Source organism: Brassica napus, chromosome C5 (genome assembly GCF_020379485.1).
Source record: "Brassica napus cultivar Da-Ae chromosome C5, Da-Ae, whole genome shotgun sequence".
Taxonomy (NCBI): domain Eukaryota; kingdom Viridiplantae; phylum Streptophyta; class Magnoliopsida; order Brassicales; family Brassicaceae; genus Brassica; species Brassica napus.
The window spans coordinates 55,296,554-55,314,714 of record NC_063448.1 but is presented as its reverse complement, the minus strand read 5'-3'; the positions used below and the strand labels follow the sequence as shown (position 1 = coordinate 55,314,714).

The 18,161-nt window shown below is 35.9% G+C and overlaps 6 protein-coding genes across 8 annotated transcripts; 3 read left to right on the top strand and 3 right to left on the bottom strand.

Moving 5' to 3' along the window:
• Window positions 1-923: 923 nt before the first annotated feature.
• On the top strand, window positions 924-3,049 carry LOC125587890 (strigolactone esterase D14-like). The gene has a single exon (XM_048759190.1). It carries the CDS (start codon window positions 1,923-1,925, stop codon window positions 2,856-2,858), a length of 936 nt encoding a protein of 311 aa, XP_048615147.1. The 5' UTR covers window positions 924-1,922; the 3' UTR covers window positions 2,859-3,049.
• A 123-nt stretch (window positions 3,050-3,172) lies between these two features.
• On the top strand, window positions 3,173-4,597 carry LOC125587891 (NADPH-dependent aldehyde reductase 2, chloroplastic-like). The gene is made up of 2 exons (XM_048759191.1): window positions 3,173-3,906; window positions 4,063-4,597. The coding sequence occupies exons 1-2, from the start codon at window positions 3,491-3,493 to the stop codon at window positions 4,472-4,474; spliced, it is 828 nt and encodes a 275-aa protein (XP_048615148.1). The 5' UTR covers window positions 3,173-3,490; the 3' UTR covers window positions 4,475-4,597.
• Window positions 4,598-4,735: 138 nt separating this feature from the next.
• Window positions 4,736-5,516, bottom strand: LOC125587365 (probable disease resistance protein RPP1). Its single transcript, XM_048757631.1, has 2 exons — window positions 4,987-5,516; window positions 4,736-4,826 (listed from the first exon to the last, which is right to left on the bottom strand). The coding sequence occupies exons 1-2, from the start codon at window positions 5,514-5,516 to the stop codon at window positions 4,736-4,738; spliced, it is 621 nt and encodes a 206-aa protein (XP_048613588.1).
• Window positions 5,517-5,857: 341 nt separating this feature from the next.
• LOC106435362 (glucan endo-1,3-beta-glucosidase 8) lies at window positions 5,858-8,556 on the bottom strand. Its single transcript, XM_013876235.3, has 2 exons — window positions 7,960-8,556; window positions 5,858-7,033 (listed from the first exon to the last, which is right to left on the bottom strand). The coding sequence occupies exons 1-2, from the start codon at window positions 8,316-8,318 to the stop codon at window positions 5,914-5,916; spliced, it is 1,479 nt and encodes a 492-aa protein (XP_013731689.3). The 5' UTR covers window positions 8,319-8,556; the 3' UTR covers window positions 5,858-5,913.
• A 1,356-nt stretch (window positions 8,557-9,912) lies between these two features.
• On the top strand, window positions 9,913-11,972 carry LOC106435351. Its single transcript, XM_013876226.3, has 9 exons — window positions 9,913-10,038; window positions 10,123-10,184; window positions 10,349-10,433; window positions 10,561-10,647; window positions 10,721-10,774; window positions 10,870-11,057; window positions 11,235-11,317; window positions 11,404-11,504; window positions 11,599-11,972. Exons 1-9 carry the CDS (start codon window positions 9,991-9,993, stop codon window positions 11,803-11,805), a joined length of 915 nt encoding a protein of 304 aa, XP_013731680.2. The 5' UTR covers window positions 9,913-9,990; the 3' UTR covers window positions 11,806-11,972.
• Window positions 11,964-14,070, bottom strand: LOC106435334 (myb-related protein 2). Of its 3 annotated transcripts, none has more exons than XM_013876210.3 (7): window positions 13,919-14,070; window positions 13,608-13,826; window positions 13,447-13,523; window positions 13,299-13,356; window positions 13,117-13,201; window positions 12,964-13,033; window positions 11,964-12,746 (listed from the first exon to the last, which is right to left on the bottom strand). In XM_013876210.3, the coding sequence occupies exons 2-7, from the start codon at window positions 13,819-13,821 to the stop codon at window positions 12,099-12,101; spliced, it is 1,152 nt and encodes a 383-aa protein (XP_013731664.2). In that variant the 5' UTR covers window positions 13,822-13,826; window positions 13,919-14,070; the 3' UTR covers window positions 11,964-12,098. The 3 variants fall into 3 exon arrangements, with proteins under 3 accessions (XP_013731664.2, XP_022562377.2, XP_022562381.2); XM_022706656.2 differs by having other exon boundaries at window positions 11,964-12,740; XM_022706660.2 differs by having other exon boundaries at window positions 11,964-12,728.
• Window positions 14,071-18,161: the final 4,091 nt, after the last annotated feature.

Genomic DNA, 18,161 nt, shown 5'->3' with positions numbered 1-18,161 from the left:
TCGAAATTGAGATGAAGAATTGTGGTTAAACTTTAGAATTTAAAATATAGAGACAGTTGCGAATCTATGATTATTTTAAACATCGGACATAAATTAAATGAAATTTAAAATCCAAATAAAAAAAAATAAAAATGGATGTTAATTAAGTGAATAAACCATGAGAGCTAAGTCTTTTAAAGTGTGTCAGCTGACTGTCTTTCTTTCCACATGGATCCGTCTCGTTTACATATGGATAACAAATAAGAGAACAACCAAATGTAATAGTTGTGCCACTTAATTACTTGGCTCTTTTATTAACAAGTATCATTCACTAACTAATAATCATTAATCATCCATATTTTAATAATTTCTCACAATTTCCACTAACCTATTATGTTATATAATTTATAATAATTTCAATCAGTCTTTCTTTGGTATAAGATTGCGCACGCACAAGTGGTTAGTTCTACCTTCTTCATGTTCATTAGTTGTACATTAAAACACTCATCTTAGACAAGTCTTTAACTCAAAAGAGAGAGCTTATCACAGTCTTTGATGAATTGAATTTCTAATATTTTTTTGAAGCTAACCACAATGCAAAATAACAACATGAATTATAATTTGCCACAACTATGACTTACATAAGCTATGATGTGATTTGAGTCTAACTTGGTTGGTATATATTTTCAATACCCTTTAACGTGTAATTCATTTTCCAAAACAGAAATGACCCAAATTATCCAATGTATATTATTTATTTAGTCATTTCAATCTTATTGTTATTTCAACAAAAGTTAGTAAAACAGTTTAATGCTCTATATTATTCATGTCATTACCATCCAAACAAAAAAAAAATATATGGATTGACATTGCTTGATGAAACACAAATCACAGAATCTAACATGGTTGGGAATATCTAAAGTACAACACCTAAAAGTCTAATAACAATAAACCATCTTATATAATTTTTTAAAAATATCAAAGTAGGAGGAATAATCAACGCAAACTCTTTGCCCTGTCTTGCTTAAGTTTTCATCTGAGGTGCATAGAGAAATAAAATCTGAAGCTAAGAGAGATCGTTAAAACTAGATTACAAAGCTGAAAAACTTAGAAGAAAAAATCAACCATAAGTAGTTATTGTGCCACATAAGCTCTTTTATAAGCAAGTATCAACCACTAACTAGTAATCATTAATCATCTATGTTGGGGTTTAATAATCTCTCACGAGCTCCACTAAACAATCATGTTATAACTTTTATAATCTCCATCAGTCTCCCCTCTGTATGAGAACACACGCACAAGTGGTTAGTTCTAAGATTCATCATGTTTATTAGTTAAACATAAAAGCCACTTATCTCAGTCAAGCCTAAAAGCCACTTATCTCAGTCAAGCCTAAAAGCCACTTATCTCAGTCAAGCCTTTACCTCAAAACAGAGAGCTAATCAGAGTCTTTTGACGAATTGAATCTCAAACAACTTTAAAGTTAACCACATTGCCAAAAACATGATTTGTAATTTGCAGACAATTATGACTTACATAATCTATGAGGTGAATGAAGTCTAACTTGGTTGGAATATATTTCTAATACTTTTTCAAGTGTAATCATTTTACAAAAAAATGGAATAAAAACCTAAATTATATCCAATTTATCTACTCATGTCTTCAATATTATTATCATTATCTTAATGAAAGTTTAAACAAACAGTTGGATGCTCTATATTATTCTTGTCATCAGTCATCACCATCCAAAGAAAAAATCCATGGATAGACATTGGTTGATGAAAACACAAATTACAGAATATAACGTGGCTGAGAATATCTAAAGTACAACACCTAAAAGTCTAATAACAATAAAGCATCTTATATAATTTTTTAAAAACATCAAAGCAAGAAGAATAATCAACGCAAACTCTGTGTCCAGAAGTTTTGTTCAAAAAGCATAAATGATATTAAATGCAGTGGAAAAGAAAAAAAGAAAGATAACAACATATTCATCACACACACCAGCCCAACTAAAACTTTTATATAAACAGTACCTCTCTTACTTTCCTTCTCAACCATTCAAACAAAGAAAAATGAGTCAACACAACATCCTCGAAGCTCTTAACGTCCGGGTCGTGGGCACGGGCGATCGGATCCTAGTCCTAGCCCACGGGTTCGGCACAGACCAATCCGCCTGGCACCTAATCCTCCCTTACTTCACCCAAACCTACAGAGTCGTCCTCTACGACCTCGTCTGCGCCGGCAGCGTCAACCCCGACTACTTCGACTTCAACCGCTACACGACCCTCGACCCCTACGTGGACGACCTCCTCAGCATCATCGACTCCCTCGGCATCCAAACCTGCGCCTACGTGGGCCACTCCGTCTCCGCCATGATCGGAATCATCGCCTCCATCCGCCGCCCGGAGCTTTTCACGAAGCTCATCCTCATCGGAGCCTCGCCGAGGTTCCTCAACGACGAGGACTACCACGGCGGGTTCGAGGAAGGGGAGATCGAGAAGGTTTTCTCGGCCATGGAGGCTAACTACGAGGCCTGGGTTCAGGGATACGCGCCGTTGGCGGTTGGAGCCGATGTGCCCGAGGCGGTTAGAGAGTTTAGCCGGACGCTGTTCAACATGCGTCCGGACATCTCTCTGTTCGTCTCCAGGACGGTGTTCAATAGTGATCTCAGAGGCGTTCTTGGGTTAGTGAGAGTGCCTTCTTGTGTGATTCAGACGGCGAAGGATGTTTCTGTTCCGGCTTCGGTGGCGGAGTATCTCCGTGCTCATCTCGGTGGGGATACGACGGTGGAGACGCTGAAGACTGAAGGTCATTTGCCGCATCTCAGTGCTCCGGCTCAGCTAGCTCAGTTTCTCCGGCGTGCACTTCCTCGGTGACTTTAATTTTTCATTTTCTTTTAATAGATAAAAATAATAATTGGAGGAATATGGTTTTGTGGGGTCCACGTGGACAACGGAGGGTCTCTATTGGTGGAGGACAGTATGGTACTGTCAAAATCTAGAGATAAGATTGTTCACTTGACACGTGTTGAACGCATTATTACTTCACTTTTTTTGAGTGTTTTGAATTTTGGTTTAGTTTAATCACGAGTTTAAATAAAATAATACTGCTAATTGTCAGTGGATTTTGCGGAATCACTAAATAAAAAATTGATAAAACGTAATCTTTTTTTTTTTTTTTTTTTTTCAAAAAAAAAAACATCTCCACCCATATTGCTTGTTTACTATAAGGTTTGGTCGTTGGATGTAATAATCCTCTTGGCTCTTAGTCAACAGTTTCGAATGTGAAACATGCATGTTCTTAGATAGCTCTATCTACGTGGAGACAGAACATAAAACGACAACTAGCAAAAATCAATACTAGAAAACTCTTAAAGCAACGTGCATACGAATTGACAATCTCAACAAATCGCAACACTCAATTTCAGGACATACAGATAAGGTTAAATAAATTATTAAACTTTCAAAAGTATTATCAAAAATAACTAGGGAGTAAATACATTATCGGCATGGCTGCATCATCATCAGTTTCTTCACCGGCTCTTTGCCTCGCTGGTCGAGTCGCTATAGTCACGGGATCGTCCCGAGGAATAGGCCGTGGTATAGCCATCCACCTTGCGGAGCTTGGAGCTAGGATCGTCATTAATTACTCCACTAACTCTGTTGAGGCCGACAAGGTTGCGGAGGCTATTACCACGAACTGTCCAAATAATGACGTAGCAGAAGAATTAACCGGAAAACGTTCACGTGTTATCGTTGTCAAGGCCGATATCTCGCAGGCTAATCAGGTGAAGTTGCTTTTTGATGAGGCGGAACGAGCCTTCGGATCTCCGGTTCATATCCTGGTTAACTCTGCCGGTATTGCTGATCCCAATCACTCGAGTATTTCAGACACATCAGAAGAACTCTTTGATCGCATTTTCAGGTCAACTATAGTTTTATATTATTTTTTATAACCAATTAGGTCAATAGTTAGAGAAGTTACATTTGTTTAATTTTATTACTTCACACTTTTATAACGTAGTTACTAATTTAAAATCGGATGATTTGTATCTGTTGTATGTTTTGTTTTTGATGATAGTGTGAACACAAGAGGAGCGTTTTTGTGCGCTAGAGAAGCAGCCAACAGGGTACAACGTGGAGGAGGTGGCCGGATCATCCTCCTCTCATCTTCCCTTGTTCAATCCCTGAAACCATATTTTGGCTCATACACGGCTTCAAAGGCAGCCATAGAAGCCATGGCCAAGATTCTTGCAAAAGAGCTTAAAGGAACACAAATCACAGTGAACTGTGTTTCTCCAGGACCGGTCGCCACAGAGATGTTTTTTGCAGGATTGAGCAATGAGATGGTAGAGAAAGTGAAGGCACAGAACCTATTTGGTAGGCTTGGTGAGACCAAAGACATTGCTAATATTGTTGGATTCTTAGCCAGTGACGCTGGGGAATGGATTAACGGACAAGTCATTATTGCTAATGGTGGCTCTATCTTGTAAAGAAAGAAAGGTTAGTATTTTCATAAAATAATTACCCTCTCAAATGATTGATGGAAGTTGTACCATGAGAAACAAAGGACCCGACCAAACAATTAAACATAATCGTATTCATAGTACTCTGGAGATGGTTTCTAATCTGACTAGGAAAATCACATTATCCTTGACAAATAAATATTAAAGAAAAAAAAATCAATGTAGCCATTGTAACTACATTTGGGAAGAATCCTTGTTATTTCAGCAATGTCCATATGATCTCTCATCTCATGGAGTTTCACTTGATGGACCAGTGAATTTATTCAGCTTATGTGATATATCATTGGCTATTTGTTCGATCATGGCCGCTTCATTCTCCCTAAAAAGCAATAAAATGGCTACACTCGTTGCAAGTTCATATGACATTTCATCAAAAACATGAGAGAAACCAATCATGGCATAAATATTGGACTTACCACAAGTGTCAACATTATCAAGAATTCGATTATATAAAGAAGTGATAAATAAAAATAACTAACCAGTTTGTTGAATGATAACCAGCTATTGTTGCCACTTTAGCCAATGCTTGTCTCCATCTCACTATGTCATCCTTAATTTTTCCAGCACAAGTTTTCCTAAAGACCTTACCAAAATGTCCGGTCAACTTTTTAACGTCAGATGGATCAACTTCATAGAAGATAACCATCACTATTAGACCCAACTCTTTCCTACAACTCATGATCTCCGCCAATTCGTTCAGACACCATGTCGAGGAAGCATAGTTTCTCGAGAGCAGGACAATAGCGATTTTCGATCCTCTGATAGATTTTATGAATCTAGGACCAATTGATTTCCCTCTCTCGATGTTATTATCAACAAATGTGTCGATTGCTTCTCTCTTGAACTCTTTTAAAACATGGCTGAGGAAGCCTCTTCGAACATCTGCACCGTGGAAGCTTGGAAAAACATCGTACGTGCAGTTGAGATGGAATGATGAAGTGGTTAAATCGAAAGCAGAATGATCTGCTATTGAATAATATTGACGTAACCTGAAATTACTATAGGCCATAAATAGCATTGTACCAAAAAGTGTGAAGAGGACTCTATCTAGAATGTATTTATTTAGAGAGGTTGAAGCCATTAAGGAGTGGACAAAAGATCACACAATGGTTTCCAAAATGCAACTTGCAGAATGAAATGGAGAGGACTTTATTTGGTCAACTCATGGAAAAGGATCTTATTGTAGCTAATCATGCAAGGTTAACTCTCTATCCTTGATTAAAAAAAGACTAATGAATGTCAAAGGATGTTTTTTAGCCAGAAGTCAAACAAAAAACAGTGTATTATTTGTATTTTATCCTTTATTTTGTAACACATTTTGTATTTTATCCAATGGAACAAAATATCAAATGATTGACGAACAAAGAATCAGTCATATACAACAAAATAAAAACATGTAAATCTCATTATGTCATAAGAAGAAACATCAAGCCACTCATCACCAAGCCAAACCTAACAATGGAACTATAGCTATAATCATAATGTCCAGACGATGGCTTTCCAATCTGTATAGGAAAAACGCATTGTCCTTGAGAAATATTCTGCGTAGTAATCGTTGCAAGCCCTTCGAAATCACACGCTTGAGCTTCTTGGTTTTGCACTTGGAAATACATATTAAACGCGTAAGAAGCGTTACCATTAGCATCAAGATTACCACAAGAAGATCCATAACCCAAAGCAGTACAATCCGAGAGCGAACACGCGTAGTCTATGTTATCACCAAGCTTACTGATATTGCCACGACCGTTGGGATTAAACATGCACCACTGGTTTAGCAAGTACTGAACGTTTTGAGCTCCGGTCAAGAACTTCTTCTGACCTTGTCCTTGTAAATCAACCGGGAATTTAGGTTGTCCATCGAACTTGAATATCCCCCAGTGACGTTCGAAGTTACCCGGTGCAACGCTCTTAGCATCTTCATCGATAAATCCGAAAAGATAAACCTCGATATAACCTTTACGCATAGGAGTACCAATATTGTTAGCTAACCGGGGAAGCAAACCGGAATAAAACCGTTCCGCGTTTGCAACGTTTGCGTTCTTGTCTCCATCCGTAGGCCAACCAACTTCTCCAACGATCACCTCCATATCGCCGTGATTCAACGCGTTCAAAGACGCTAAAAGAGTGTCGAAACTAGCGTCGAAGACGTTCGTGTAGATGACGCCGTTATCGTTAACGGTGTTTTGACCGTCGAAGAAGGCGTACTCGAAAGGGAAGTCGCTGCTCAGGTAAAGACTCAAGAAAGGGTAGATGTTGACGGTGAAAGGAGCTTTGTTCTGTGCGAGGAAGTTGACGATGTCTGTCATTTCTTGGAGGATGTCGGAACGGAATCTTCCGGCGGATGGGACTTGGTTGTCCGGGGGAGAGTTGTAAACGTCGGCGTTTAAGGGAACGGTGGCTTTGATGTAATCTCCGATTCCGGCTTCGTTTAAAGCGGTTTGGATGTTGACGAGTGCTGGATACGTTAGGTTTATGAATGATCCGTTGTATGATGTCAAGAATGGCTCGTTCCCTACCGCAACATATCTGCATTTAGAAAAAATGAAAAATATACAAAATTAAAAAGTAGTATTATTTATAGAACTTTTAAAAGTTTTTCGTTCCACACATGTAATGTAACTATGCGTACGTATACGTAATTTTGCACACAAACAAAATTATGCATCAAGTATTTCTCAGCTTACAAACTAAAACATACATTGAAGAAAAAGTAATAGTTTTATAACGTAAATATGGTTGCTAATTTGTTAATTACCATGACAATGCTTTTTAAGTCCTATTTCATTGATTCATGATATTTTGTGTTAAGTATAAATAATTATTATGGTATGCCGTATGTGCCCTTTTTGACGTTGGTACGATGAAATGTACATGTGATCTTTTACATGGTATCCTGTTTCTGCATCTTTTGCAATAAAGAGGGATTAAAAAGAGTTCCAGAAAAAGTTTTGATCATGTGCAATAAATACATTACACACATGAGACCATGACGGTCCATGCATATTTGGATAAAAGGGGGAAATAGGGATATACACACATGATCGGTTCATGTATGCATAAACCAAACTCAAATAATTCACTTGCATAAGCATGCATATTGTATTATGTTCTTTAAATAGATCTATTAAACAATACATAAATAGATAAATGAATGATGTAGTGCTCAACCAACTACATAACAGGTTAGCAACTAATATAATAGAAAACATTTCAAATAATTCACTAATAAATAATCAACCAATAATGGCATTTTACAGATAAGTAGAAGAGAATAATATTTTTTTTGGATTATCCACTCAAAACCAACGTGTAAAGGATTGGAGCTCATCTCAGTTTGTCTAATCCATTATTGTTGTCAACATTTCATCTCTTTTTCATCATTTTACTTTTTTGGTCAAACTTTAAACTTTAAAACTACGTAATAGTAAAAATTTTAAATGAACAAAACTTACTTGATCTTAACGCCGTCGTTGAAGTTGAACCTAGAGACGTTTCGTTGGACCCAATCTTTAGCTCTTTGATAGGTTCCCATGGCTTGGAGCAGATCATTTGGGATGGCCACCATTACTTCGACGCCTGAGCCGGCGAGAGCTCCCATCGTGTCTGTGTCGGCATCAAACAGCTTAACTTTCTTTATGTTGTTGTCTGTAAGCATACGCACCACCGTCTTTGGTGGCAGCTGATGACTCGACATTGTTCCCCAGTTTACTCCCAAAGCAGAGACGCCTCCGGAGGAAAAGCAGACGGTGGAGATAATGATGAAGAAAACGGCAGAGCTAGTCATGGGACTCTGTTTCTGTTGATAATACATTTTTAAAAATTCTCAAAAAAGAAGAATCTACTGGGTTTCTATTTGTTTCCGTGTGATGATAATATTGTGAAAATTATGAGAAATAAATAAGACTTCGTGTGGGCTTTCTGTTCTTTTGTAATGGTTTGAAACTTTGAATAAATAATATTAGAGGAAAGATATATTATTTAAGATGATAGAGAGATCTGAGTGAGCGAACGGAAGAAGGAAGAAGAAATCAAATAGAATAGGTAAGAGAGACTCTATTAACATAAAACCGGCCTTTGAAACAAACAACCGACCATAAAATAATACTCATAATAAACTATATTAACATAAAAACAAAAATACGTAACTTGCAGGTTCACACGCTGGACTAGAGAAGTATTAAAATGGCAGGTTAAAATCGCTATCGTGGTTATATGATTACGAAACGAATACTCTTAGTTAGGTCCATTCGATCGACATGAACAAAGTATATAGTTTACAAAAATACTATAGTCTCTTTTAATGGATGTAGATATACGGTACCAAATGACAAATGAAATATTTGCATAAGATAAAATTTAGTGCTGAGAGTTACTTTCAAAATGTAGTGAGCATCAAGCCATTTACACAGGATGAATGATGTGAACTGAAATTTATACGCAGCAAACATATGTGCTAAAGAGGTTTCAAATTTACTTTTATTTGGTTCGTGAAACATTGGCCCTCACTTCTTTTTGGGGTTTGATTACGACAAATAAGGAAAAAAAGACAAGTGGTCTCAAATTTGGTTAGCTGAGTCGACAGAACTCCAAAACATTATGTGATAAAAATGTACAAAAATATATTATCATAAAAATAATAATACAAGCCTCATATACCGGATATGTATAATAACCATGATGTATATACTGTATATATTGGCTTACTTAATTAAGAAAATGTTTTATTATATTTTCCACAGTCGTCGAGTACGTACAAAATGAACTTACGAGAAGAAATCCCGATGATGTATGCAAATTAAAACTCCAATTAAATACCAGAAACATCCAAATATTAAGCATGACGATAGAGATTCTTGATTTGGTAAATTGGTAGCCCATTATAAAATAATGAAGAAACACGCCTATTAATAGAAGCATAAACTAGTTACGGTTGGTCCATATAAACATCTTTTCATGAATAAAATTTATTGTAATTTATGAGAGATGTTAGTGTATGCTTTTTAAGTATAATTTGTATTAGATATTATGTTTTACATTGCTTGTATACCAAATATTTACGCCGATTGTAAGGGTAAAGATTATAGAACAAATATTTGAACATTTCTAAAGATTATAAATAAACTTATAATCAAAATAAAAACAACCACTATGCACTAGCTAAGCAGTTGACATGAAAAAAAATTGACATACGGGAAGAGAGAGAGATTACATTCAGTGGACAATTATGATGATGCTGACTTTTTATTTTTTGTCAAACGAATACTAAAGAGAATGCTGAATATCCCCTCGGTCGAACGTAAGCTCGACGCGCTATGTCAGCGCGTCATAATTATTAGCTCGTTCCATAGTTTTGGGCCTAAATGTATGGGCCATAAATGGGGTTTCTTACAAGCATATAAGCCCATTGAGAATACCAAAACCGCTAACACAGTCATTTTAAAGGCGATCAAAGAGTCATCCCGTCGAACAGTTGGCGAGCGGAAATGAAAGGAAGCAAGGCGAATCTCTCTACACTAGCGGAGAAATGCAAAGTCAGTTCCCCGCACCTCTCTCTCTATTGCTTTTGAATCGATTTTGAAGTATCCATCTGATTTCTTCTCTTTCTCTCTGTGCAGACTATAATCGTCTCGAACTGGAAAGGGTATCTAAACACCATCAAACCTGAAGATAAAGCTAGGTCCTTTACTACTACTTCTCAGTATTAATCTTAGTTCCAGCATCTTTTTATCAATATCCATCATGGGTTTCTGCTAAATTGTATTTTCGAAGTCAGTATTTTTTTTTTGGATCATGGGATTATGCAAAATTGTATGTTTAAAGTTGAGTATTTTTGGTGATCAGTATAATACATACTTCAAAGGTTAAGTACGTGATGAGACGAGGAAAGCCTTATCTCTGGGTACCTGAATCTGAACCCCACAATGTCGTAAGCTGTCCTTCTTTTAACTGTTACATTAAGCTCATACGCTCACTGTTTTGGTTAATAAGTGGGCTTTGTTTTCTGAGGGTTTAACATGTGTTTCAAATTCACAATTCTACTTCTTTTTGGACAGAACATAATGTTTGATGAACGTGGATCCTTCTCCGTTTCTCATCCCTATCCTGGTCCCCTTGCAGCTTTGTTGAAGTCAATAGGAAAGGTTTGTGTGCTTATATTCTCACCATTCACTGTCTTCTTTGCATTACAGCTTCTTTGAATCTTTATCTCTGCAGGTTCCAAACCGGGTTGCTCTTACTGGAGAAATCATCCCTGTCAAAGAGAAAAGGGTAAGACTATATCTATGGAACTTCTAAATTTTGAATCAAGTTCATGACCATTCTTTATTATCTTCCTCATCATGCTTGTGTCTTCTTAATATAAGATTGAGGCGGTGAATAAATATGTGGAGGAAGCTATACAATCAGAGATGAGAGCGATTAGTGACTCCCCATACTCGGTCCGCAGTATCTTGAGTTCTTCCGACCAGATGTATGCCTCCCGGTGCGAGAGTCTTAAAGCCCTTGTCGATGGTGGCAATGAGAAATACGTTATCTACAAGTTTGTTCCCAGGTACACAAGCTTAACTAAACTATTCTATCGGTGTTGAGAGAGTAGTAGGTATTAATGAAAGATAGTCTCTCTGTTTATTGAATCTTGCTTCATGTAATTGTCTCTAAGATGTCTTGTGATTGCAGAAGATGATGAATTTATTTATATCAGTTTTGATTTTTTTGGTTGTATTGTCAGCTCATGTATGTTTATCGATGCAAATGGTGCTAATAAAGAAATAGACTTGAAGGTCTTGGAGCTCTCAAAAGCAGATCCATTAGGTAATGAACTAAAAAGACTACTGATTTCAAAATATGGATCAAGTTCTGTTTTATGCTGCTTACGTTGGTTTTCATTTAATCCACAGGGGCCTGGTCTACAAATCTTGTGGATGGAATCAACAAGAACGAATCCAGAAGACGTGCTTTGATTCTTTTCTGCTTATACTATCTTGACATCAACGCAAGGGTAAAAAAAGTTTATAGTTGGATGTTCTTGGATCTCTCTATAATGGTATAATGTTCATTTGGTTTGTTTACTGTCTCTTTCTCTTGGCGATTAGGATGCTTACATGGTATCTCTGGATACGAAAGGATTTGAATTGCTGGGGAAGGTACCGAGTGAGGAAGAAGGTGGAGATGAGTATCAGTGGAGAGAGTTTAGGTTTGAGTTTGAAGAAGAGGTGAAAGACGTTGAAGCTTTCTGCCAACAGCTTGTGGAAATGGAACAAGAGGTTGTCAACAAGTTCACTGACCATACCGGTTTGTAATTTCAGTTATTTTATTTAGAATGACGAGCCGAACCGGGTTACTTTTTTAGTTAACTGGCAATATTATTAAAGTTTACATCGGTTTGATACGGTTTAGTTTCGATCTTGTGACGCTTTACCAATCTAAATCCGGTTCGATCGTATTCATGAAGATAGAGTTTATGATTCTTGAATGTCTTATTAAGGTAGCAAATTTCTCTGTATATATGAGCTAATAACAATGAATTGTGTGGTACATTATCCTCAAGAATCTTGATTCAAGATGTATCTTTAACCCTTTGGTTAAATCCTTTTCAGTTCCAGCTAAAACCATTCAAGTCGAACTGTTTCGGACGCGTTGTACAATAGTTTTCAACATGTGTGTTAAGATCTAGCTCTGTCTTTGTGCTTTGTGTCTCAAGCTTATGATCCTCACTCTTGTCATTGAATCTTTCTTCTTTATTATACGCATTGTTGCCTTGTTGATGACCTCTGTGTCCGTGCATTCCTACTCCCAATGAGATTCTTTGTTCAGCGTCACTAACCATTGTTGAAAGATATGGATTCCCTCTTAAACCTTCAGTCCACGTGAGCTCCATTCTTTGGAACAATGGCTCTTCAATAACCTCTTTCTGCTCGGATGTTGAATCACCAAGATATGTTCTTAGCCCTAGCATTTTAGGGTTTTTCTGAGCTCCCTCGCTCGAGGTCAAGCAACTATCCTGTGGATAAGCTGTTTGCATCTGTTGTGGGCATAGGTTTTGAAACTCTTTTGGGTCCAGGAAGCTAGTGTTTGGGTACTCTGCTGATACTTTGGATACTAACTCGGAGAGCTGAACTTTGGCAGCTTCGATCCCAGCTGGACTCAGGTTCTGTCTTCCAAGAGTCTCTTGTGCCTTCTCCAAAACTGATTGCAAGTACTTCCCTTGAGCCTCTATCCTGAGCTGCAAATGTCGCTGTACCTGACTCAGTTTTAAATACGATATTTAAAAACTGAAATGCTTTTATCTTTCTAGACACTAGGAACTTATCCTATACACTCTATGATGTTCACTTGGTATGAATCTGAGAAAAGCAACTCTAACAAACACTAAAAGCTATTTCTAAGTGTTACGTGAGTTGCAAGGAATCTTTAATGTTTTGGATGGGAGTTATAAAAAGTGTTGTATTAATATGTACCTCTAGTTGCTCATGAAGCCTTCTTTGGACCTCTATTTGCATTTGGAGTGCTTCGCTTATAGGTGAGTTCCTGGTTGTACATAGATTAGGTTATTTGGTGACCAAACTATATATTAATGTAGAAAGCCATTTAGACATTTTTTTATTGCATACTTGTTTGGCTGTGGTCCAATGCTTAAACTCTCGCTTTGAATTTCATCTGCATCAGGGCTCTTTTCTTCTATCATGGTCATCATACCTATAAGGGTCATGTTATGTTTAGATCTTTAGTTGAGGATGTAAGTTTTTATATGTTCTTCTATCTGTTCATATCATTAATAAAAATAGATTTTTACCTATTTTGTTTAAGCCGCTGTTAGCTTGTCCGTTGAGATTCTTGCTCAGCCTGTATTTCTGGTAGTCAATTTCATAGAGTTAACAACTCTTGTGAATCCAAAAAGATGAACCAAGCATATATATATGTATCAAGTGTTGATAGCTTACCTGAAGATGACTTTTGAGATGGTATAAGGTAAGCCCTGGAATACCCATGACTTTCATGATTGTTTTAGGAGTAGCTTCTGCAACAAGTTAACCAAACAATATTATATCTAAAACCCTATGTGCTAGCAAGCCAAAGATGAATAATTCTCTTGCTAACTCACTGTCAGCTCCACCGAGTTGATTAACTGCTTCAATGAATCTCTCATGAAGATCAGGAGTCCATTTTAAGCGTGGCTTTGCATCGGTTGAAAGGATGAGACCAGAATCTCCTGGACTATTATTCCCTCCTCTAAGGAATGGATGTCTCTCAGAAGGTAAGTGCATTCTTGAAGAAGAGAGGATACTCTTTCCTTGGTGCTGGTTTTGGTAATACATAAAGTCTGTACACAAAAAGGTCAAATGCAAGTTTAGTTATCACCACCTGGAGATTGCATTAAATAATGATTTTGTCATGATCTATGTTTTCTTTTACCTGACACGATCTTAACTCTTTTCTCGGAATTTCCAAAGGGTGTAAACTCCAACAACTAAGGAAGATGTTTTTGTTGCTAAGTCTTACTTGTTCTTTATATTTTATCAGGTTGTTTTGGTGCAACTTTGCTTTATATAGGAAGTTGAATGGAGAAAAAGGAGGGCAAATTAGAGAAACGATGATTAAGGTATGGAATATGAATAACTGGTCCAATCGATGCTTTGTTAGTTGTGTCCTTATCGTTTCAAGTGTTATATATGCTTTTGTTTCTAGATGATTTTTTTCTTTCTTTCATGTATTGATTGATTCCTATGGACTACAACTTTTCAACCCCAATTAGATACCAGAATTGATCCACAATTAATGCATCATATGCGCATTCTCTAGCCATTCTGGCAGAGGGAAGTATCTTATTCCCTGATTTTTTCTTCCTTACTTTTATTTTTTTTACTTGGCGCTGTGGAATCAACTCTTTTCTTATTCCTTGATATTTTCATAGTCACAGCTCTTAACCTTTCTCTCTCAGAATATTCTTAATGCTTTTCATTCGTCTGGATTGTTTTTGTTCCTTGTTCATAGAGTCATTTTCTTTCTCTAGGTACATTATGATGAGTCTAATGATTTTGGTAAGACTTTTAGTCACATGTTACTGATGTTAAAAGGGCTTATCTAGCTATGTTGGAAGAATGTTATTTGTTTACAAATACTTTTTTTACTCAGTCGAGTAAATAAGCCTTTAGTTTAAGATAGCAAACAAATGAAAATTAGTTGGAAAATTTGTTTTGCTTTAAAAGATGATAAGGAATATTTTCATATTGTCTCCTTCAACAAGTTTAGTACATATTCTCTCTACACAGTATAAAATTACTGGAGGGTCCCATTTTCTTAACATTCTTTGATTAGCACAAACCATTTGGCCCCTCCATGCCTGTGTATTTATTATGTTTGTATATTTTTCCTGTCTAGTCTGATCTAATAACTACAACAATCTCTCGGGTGCATGTGTGTGTGTTTGTATTTATATGTCTCTGCATATTTAGAAGTGAAACATCTCTACATCTATTGCTTGGCTTTTTTTTCGCTCTATACTTTCCTCCAACTATTTCAATAATTTTTAGTTTTCTTGAGTTTTCAAAAAGTTTATGCGTGCATATATATTACCATCAAGACTTTGCATCTTCAACAGAATAAGGCCATAGAAAAAGATATACAGAGATTGTGATTGCCAAATGTTAAAGTTGTGTAGGCTACTACTACTCTATCTGCAAATGAGAATATATCCAGTTTTGAGTCCCACATTAGCTAAATGAGTGCTAGGATATGGTCTATATTATTCACAAGGGAAAAGGTCGAAAAAAAAATATTATGTTCCTTGGAATTATATCTTTGCATTTATTTTATATCGAACCAAACTTTATAGGCGATATCTCATGGTTGTGATTTTTCAATACACTTTATTCGGTGTTTGGGGAAGGAAGAACCTATCATAACCTTCAGTTAAAAGCATTTGAGCATATTACCAAAATAGTTGATCCCCATGTGGGTGAGAATATGCTTTTCATGTTGTGAGTTGCAAGTCTCTAAAAGTCTTACTTGAATGAATCTCATCAAACTCACTCCTCTCATATTATGGTTTCTTTTTCTTTTTACCAAAATTTCATTTAAATTACAGTGCTTTTTGTAAAAGATTATAAAGTGAATTAGTTCCTAACCCAGTCAAGACATTCTTGATATTATTTCACTTTTATTCACTGCAGGTCATACTTTTGAGTTCACAGCTAAATGTTGCTCATGAAAGATTACAGTTCTTGATAATAGAGATAAAGATTAGTCTGCCTTCAGATTTTGAGAAAAAATCAAAAATATGACGATATTACTTTATTGCATAGTTTTATCTTGCACTGACATAAGATGATAGTCAAAGATGTTTGGAATCTTTTTGTGCCCGTTTCTTTAGAGAATAGACATTTCATTGTGGTTAGTCCACTAATTTAGGCAATATATGAAGTTTTATTAAACTATTTGTTTAGAAACTAGAGAGGATACTCAGGTACGATGAAAAAGTGTTTAGAATATATTAAGACAAATGTAAGAATGTGGTTAGAAAATTGTAAACAACAATAAAGAGTGTAAACTTTATTTTATAGAGCATTTACCGACAACCCAATTTCGTAGGGGCGTTAACCTTTAGATTTGAGAGAAAATCAAAAATATGACAAACTTGTTTTATTACATATTTGCATTCTGCACTGACAAATGACGATAGTCAAAAAGGTTTGAAACATTTTTTGTGTTCATTTCTCTAGAGAATAGATATTTTATAACGGCTATTTCACTAATTTAAGCAGTATAAAAAGTTTTATTAAATTAATTGATAAAATATTCGAGGCGATGTCTATGTACCATGAAACAAAGTTTAGCATACATTAATGTATAATCTGGTTAGAAATTTTTAAACAACACTAAAGAGTGTAAACTTCAATATATAGAGCACTTACCGAAAACTAAATTTCGTAAGGGTTAATCTTCAGATTTTGATAAAAAAATCAAAAATATGAAAATTTTGCTTTATGAAATAGGTGCATCCTAAAGTGACTTAGGATGAGAGGTTTGGAATCTTTATTGTGTATGTTTCTCTAGAGAATAGAGGTTTCATGTTAATCCACTGATTTAGACAATATAAGAAGTTTTATTAAATTAAAAGTTAAAAAATTAAAGACAATACTCATGTACCATGAAAAAGAGTTTATAATACATTAATACAAATTTATAATGTGGTTAGAAATTTTTAAACAACACTAAACAGAGAAAACTTCATTATATAGAGCACTTACCGAAAATCAAATTTCGTATGGGTGTTAACCTTCAGATTTTGAAAAATATTCAAAATTATGACAATCTTTTTTTATTGTATAATTGCATCCTGCACTGACATAGGATGATGGTCAAAAAAGTTTTAAATGTTTTTTTGTGTCCGTTTCTCAAGAGAATATATATTAATAGTGGTTAATCCAATGATTTAATCACTACATAGATTTTTATTAAATTAATTATTAAAAAAATTAGAGCGATTTAGCATACATTATTACAAATCTAAAATGTGTATAGAAAACTTTAAGCAACACTAAAGAGTGTAAACATCAATATAAAGAGCACTTAATTACCGAAAAACTTAATTTCGTAGGGGTTAACCTTCAGATTTTGAGAAAAAATCAAAAATATGAAAATCTTGCTTTATTGCATAGTTGTATCCTGCACTGGTATATGATGATTTTCAAAGAGGTTTAGAATTTTTTTGTATCTGTTTCTCTAGAGAATAGAGATTTCATAGTGGCTACTCCACAGATTTCATAGTGCCAGACAATCATTAGGATTCTCAAGGAATATGAAGGGGTTTCGGGACAACAAATAAATTTCGAAAAATCATCGGTTCAATTTGGACACAAGATTGAAGAAGCCACAAGACAAGAACTACGAGATACGTTAGGCATACAAAACCTAGGAGGAATGGGGGGATCAAAGGTACAAGTGTTTGGATTCGTCCAGGATCGTCTAAATAGCAGAGTAAATGGTTGGACTTTTAAGTTTTTCACCAAAGGGGGTAAGGAAGTGATTATAAAGTCTGTAGTTACAGCTTTGCCAAATCATGTGATGTCATGTTTTTGAATCCCGAAAACGGTAATGAAGAAATTTACTAGCGCTGTGGCACAATTCTGGTGGAGTCCAGGGGATAATACGAGAGGTATGCATTGGAAATCGTGGGATAAAATATGTAGTCCTAAAGATGATGGAGGGTTGGGATTCAAGGATCTTACAGATTTTAAAACAGCTATGCTTGGGAAACAATTTTGGAGATTAATGGATAAACCGAATACATTATTTTCTCGGGTTTTTAAAGGGAGGTATTTCAGGAATACATCACCCCTGGAACCCATTAGATCGTACTCGTCATCTTATGGCTGGTGCAGTATTGTCTCTGCTAGATCTCTGGTTAGCAAATGACTAATCAAAAGGGTGGGAACAGGATCATCCATCTCAGTATGGAATGACCCTTGGCTTCCATCCACTTGCCCGAGACCAGCAAATAAAAATCAACACAATCTTTACCCGGAACTGACAGTGGATGCTCTTATTGATGGAACATCGCGATCATGGAATTTACAGGTTATTAGGACGCTGGTGGATCCACAAGATGTGAAAATTATTGAAAGTATTCCTTTAAGTAGATTTCATACAGAAGATC

Coding starts and splice junctions, on each gene's coding strand:
- LOC125587890 (XM_048759190.1), top strand. CDS start 1,923: ATGATATTAAATGCAGTGGAAAAGAAAAAAAGAAAGATAACAACATAT.
- LOC125587891 (XM_048759191.1), top strand. CDS start 3,491: ATGGCTGCATCATCATCAGTTTCTTCACCGGCTCTTTGCCTCGCTGGT. Junction 3,907..4,062: donor CTCTTTGATCGCATTTTCAG/GTCAACTATAGT, acceptor TTTTGATGATAG/TGTGAACACAAGAGGAGCGT.
- LOC125587365 (XM_048757631.1), bottom strand. CDS start 5,516: ATGGCCTATAGTAATTTCAGGTTACGTCAATATTATTCAATAGCAGAT. Junction 4,827..4,986: donor GGTTATCATTCAACAAACTG/GTTAGTTATTTT, acceptor ATTGCTTTTTAG/GGAGAATGAAGCGGCCATGA.
- LOC106435362 (XM_013876235.3), bottom strand. CDS start 8,318: ATGTATTATCAACAGAAACAGAGTCCCATGACTAGCTCTGCCGTTTTC. Junction 7,034..7,959: donor AACGACGGCGTTAAGATCAA/GTAAGTTTTGTT, acceptor TTCTAAATGCAG/ATATGTTGCGGTAGGGAACG.
- LOC106435351 (XM_013876226.3), top strand. CDS start 9,991: ATGAAAGGAAGCAAGGCGAATCTCTCTACACTAGCGGAGAAATGCAAA. Junction 10,039..10,122: donor CACTAGCGGAGAAATGCAAA/GTCAGTTCCCCG, acceptor CTCTCTGTGCAG/ACTATAATCGTCTCGAACTG. Junction 10,185..10,348: donor AAACCTGAAGATAAAGCTAG/GTCCTTTACTAC, acceptor TTTGGTGATCAG/TATAATACATACTTCAAAGG.
- LOC106435334 (XM_013876210.3), bottom strand. CDS start 13,821: ATGTATTACCAAAACCAGCACCAAGGAAAGAGTATCCTCTCTTCTTCA. Junction 13,524..13,607: donor TCAACTCGGTGGAGCTGACA/GTGAGTTAGCAA, acceptor AACTTGTTGCAG/AAGCTACTCCTAAAACAATC. Junction 12,747..12,963: donor GGCTTCATGAGCAACTAGAG/GTACATATTAAT, acceptor AAACTGAGTCAG/GTACAGCGACATTTGCAGCT.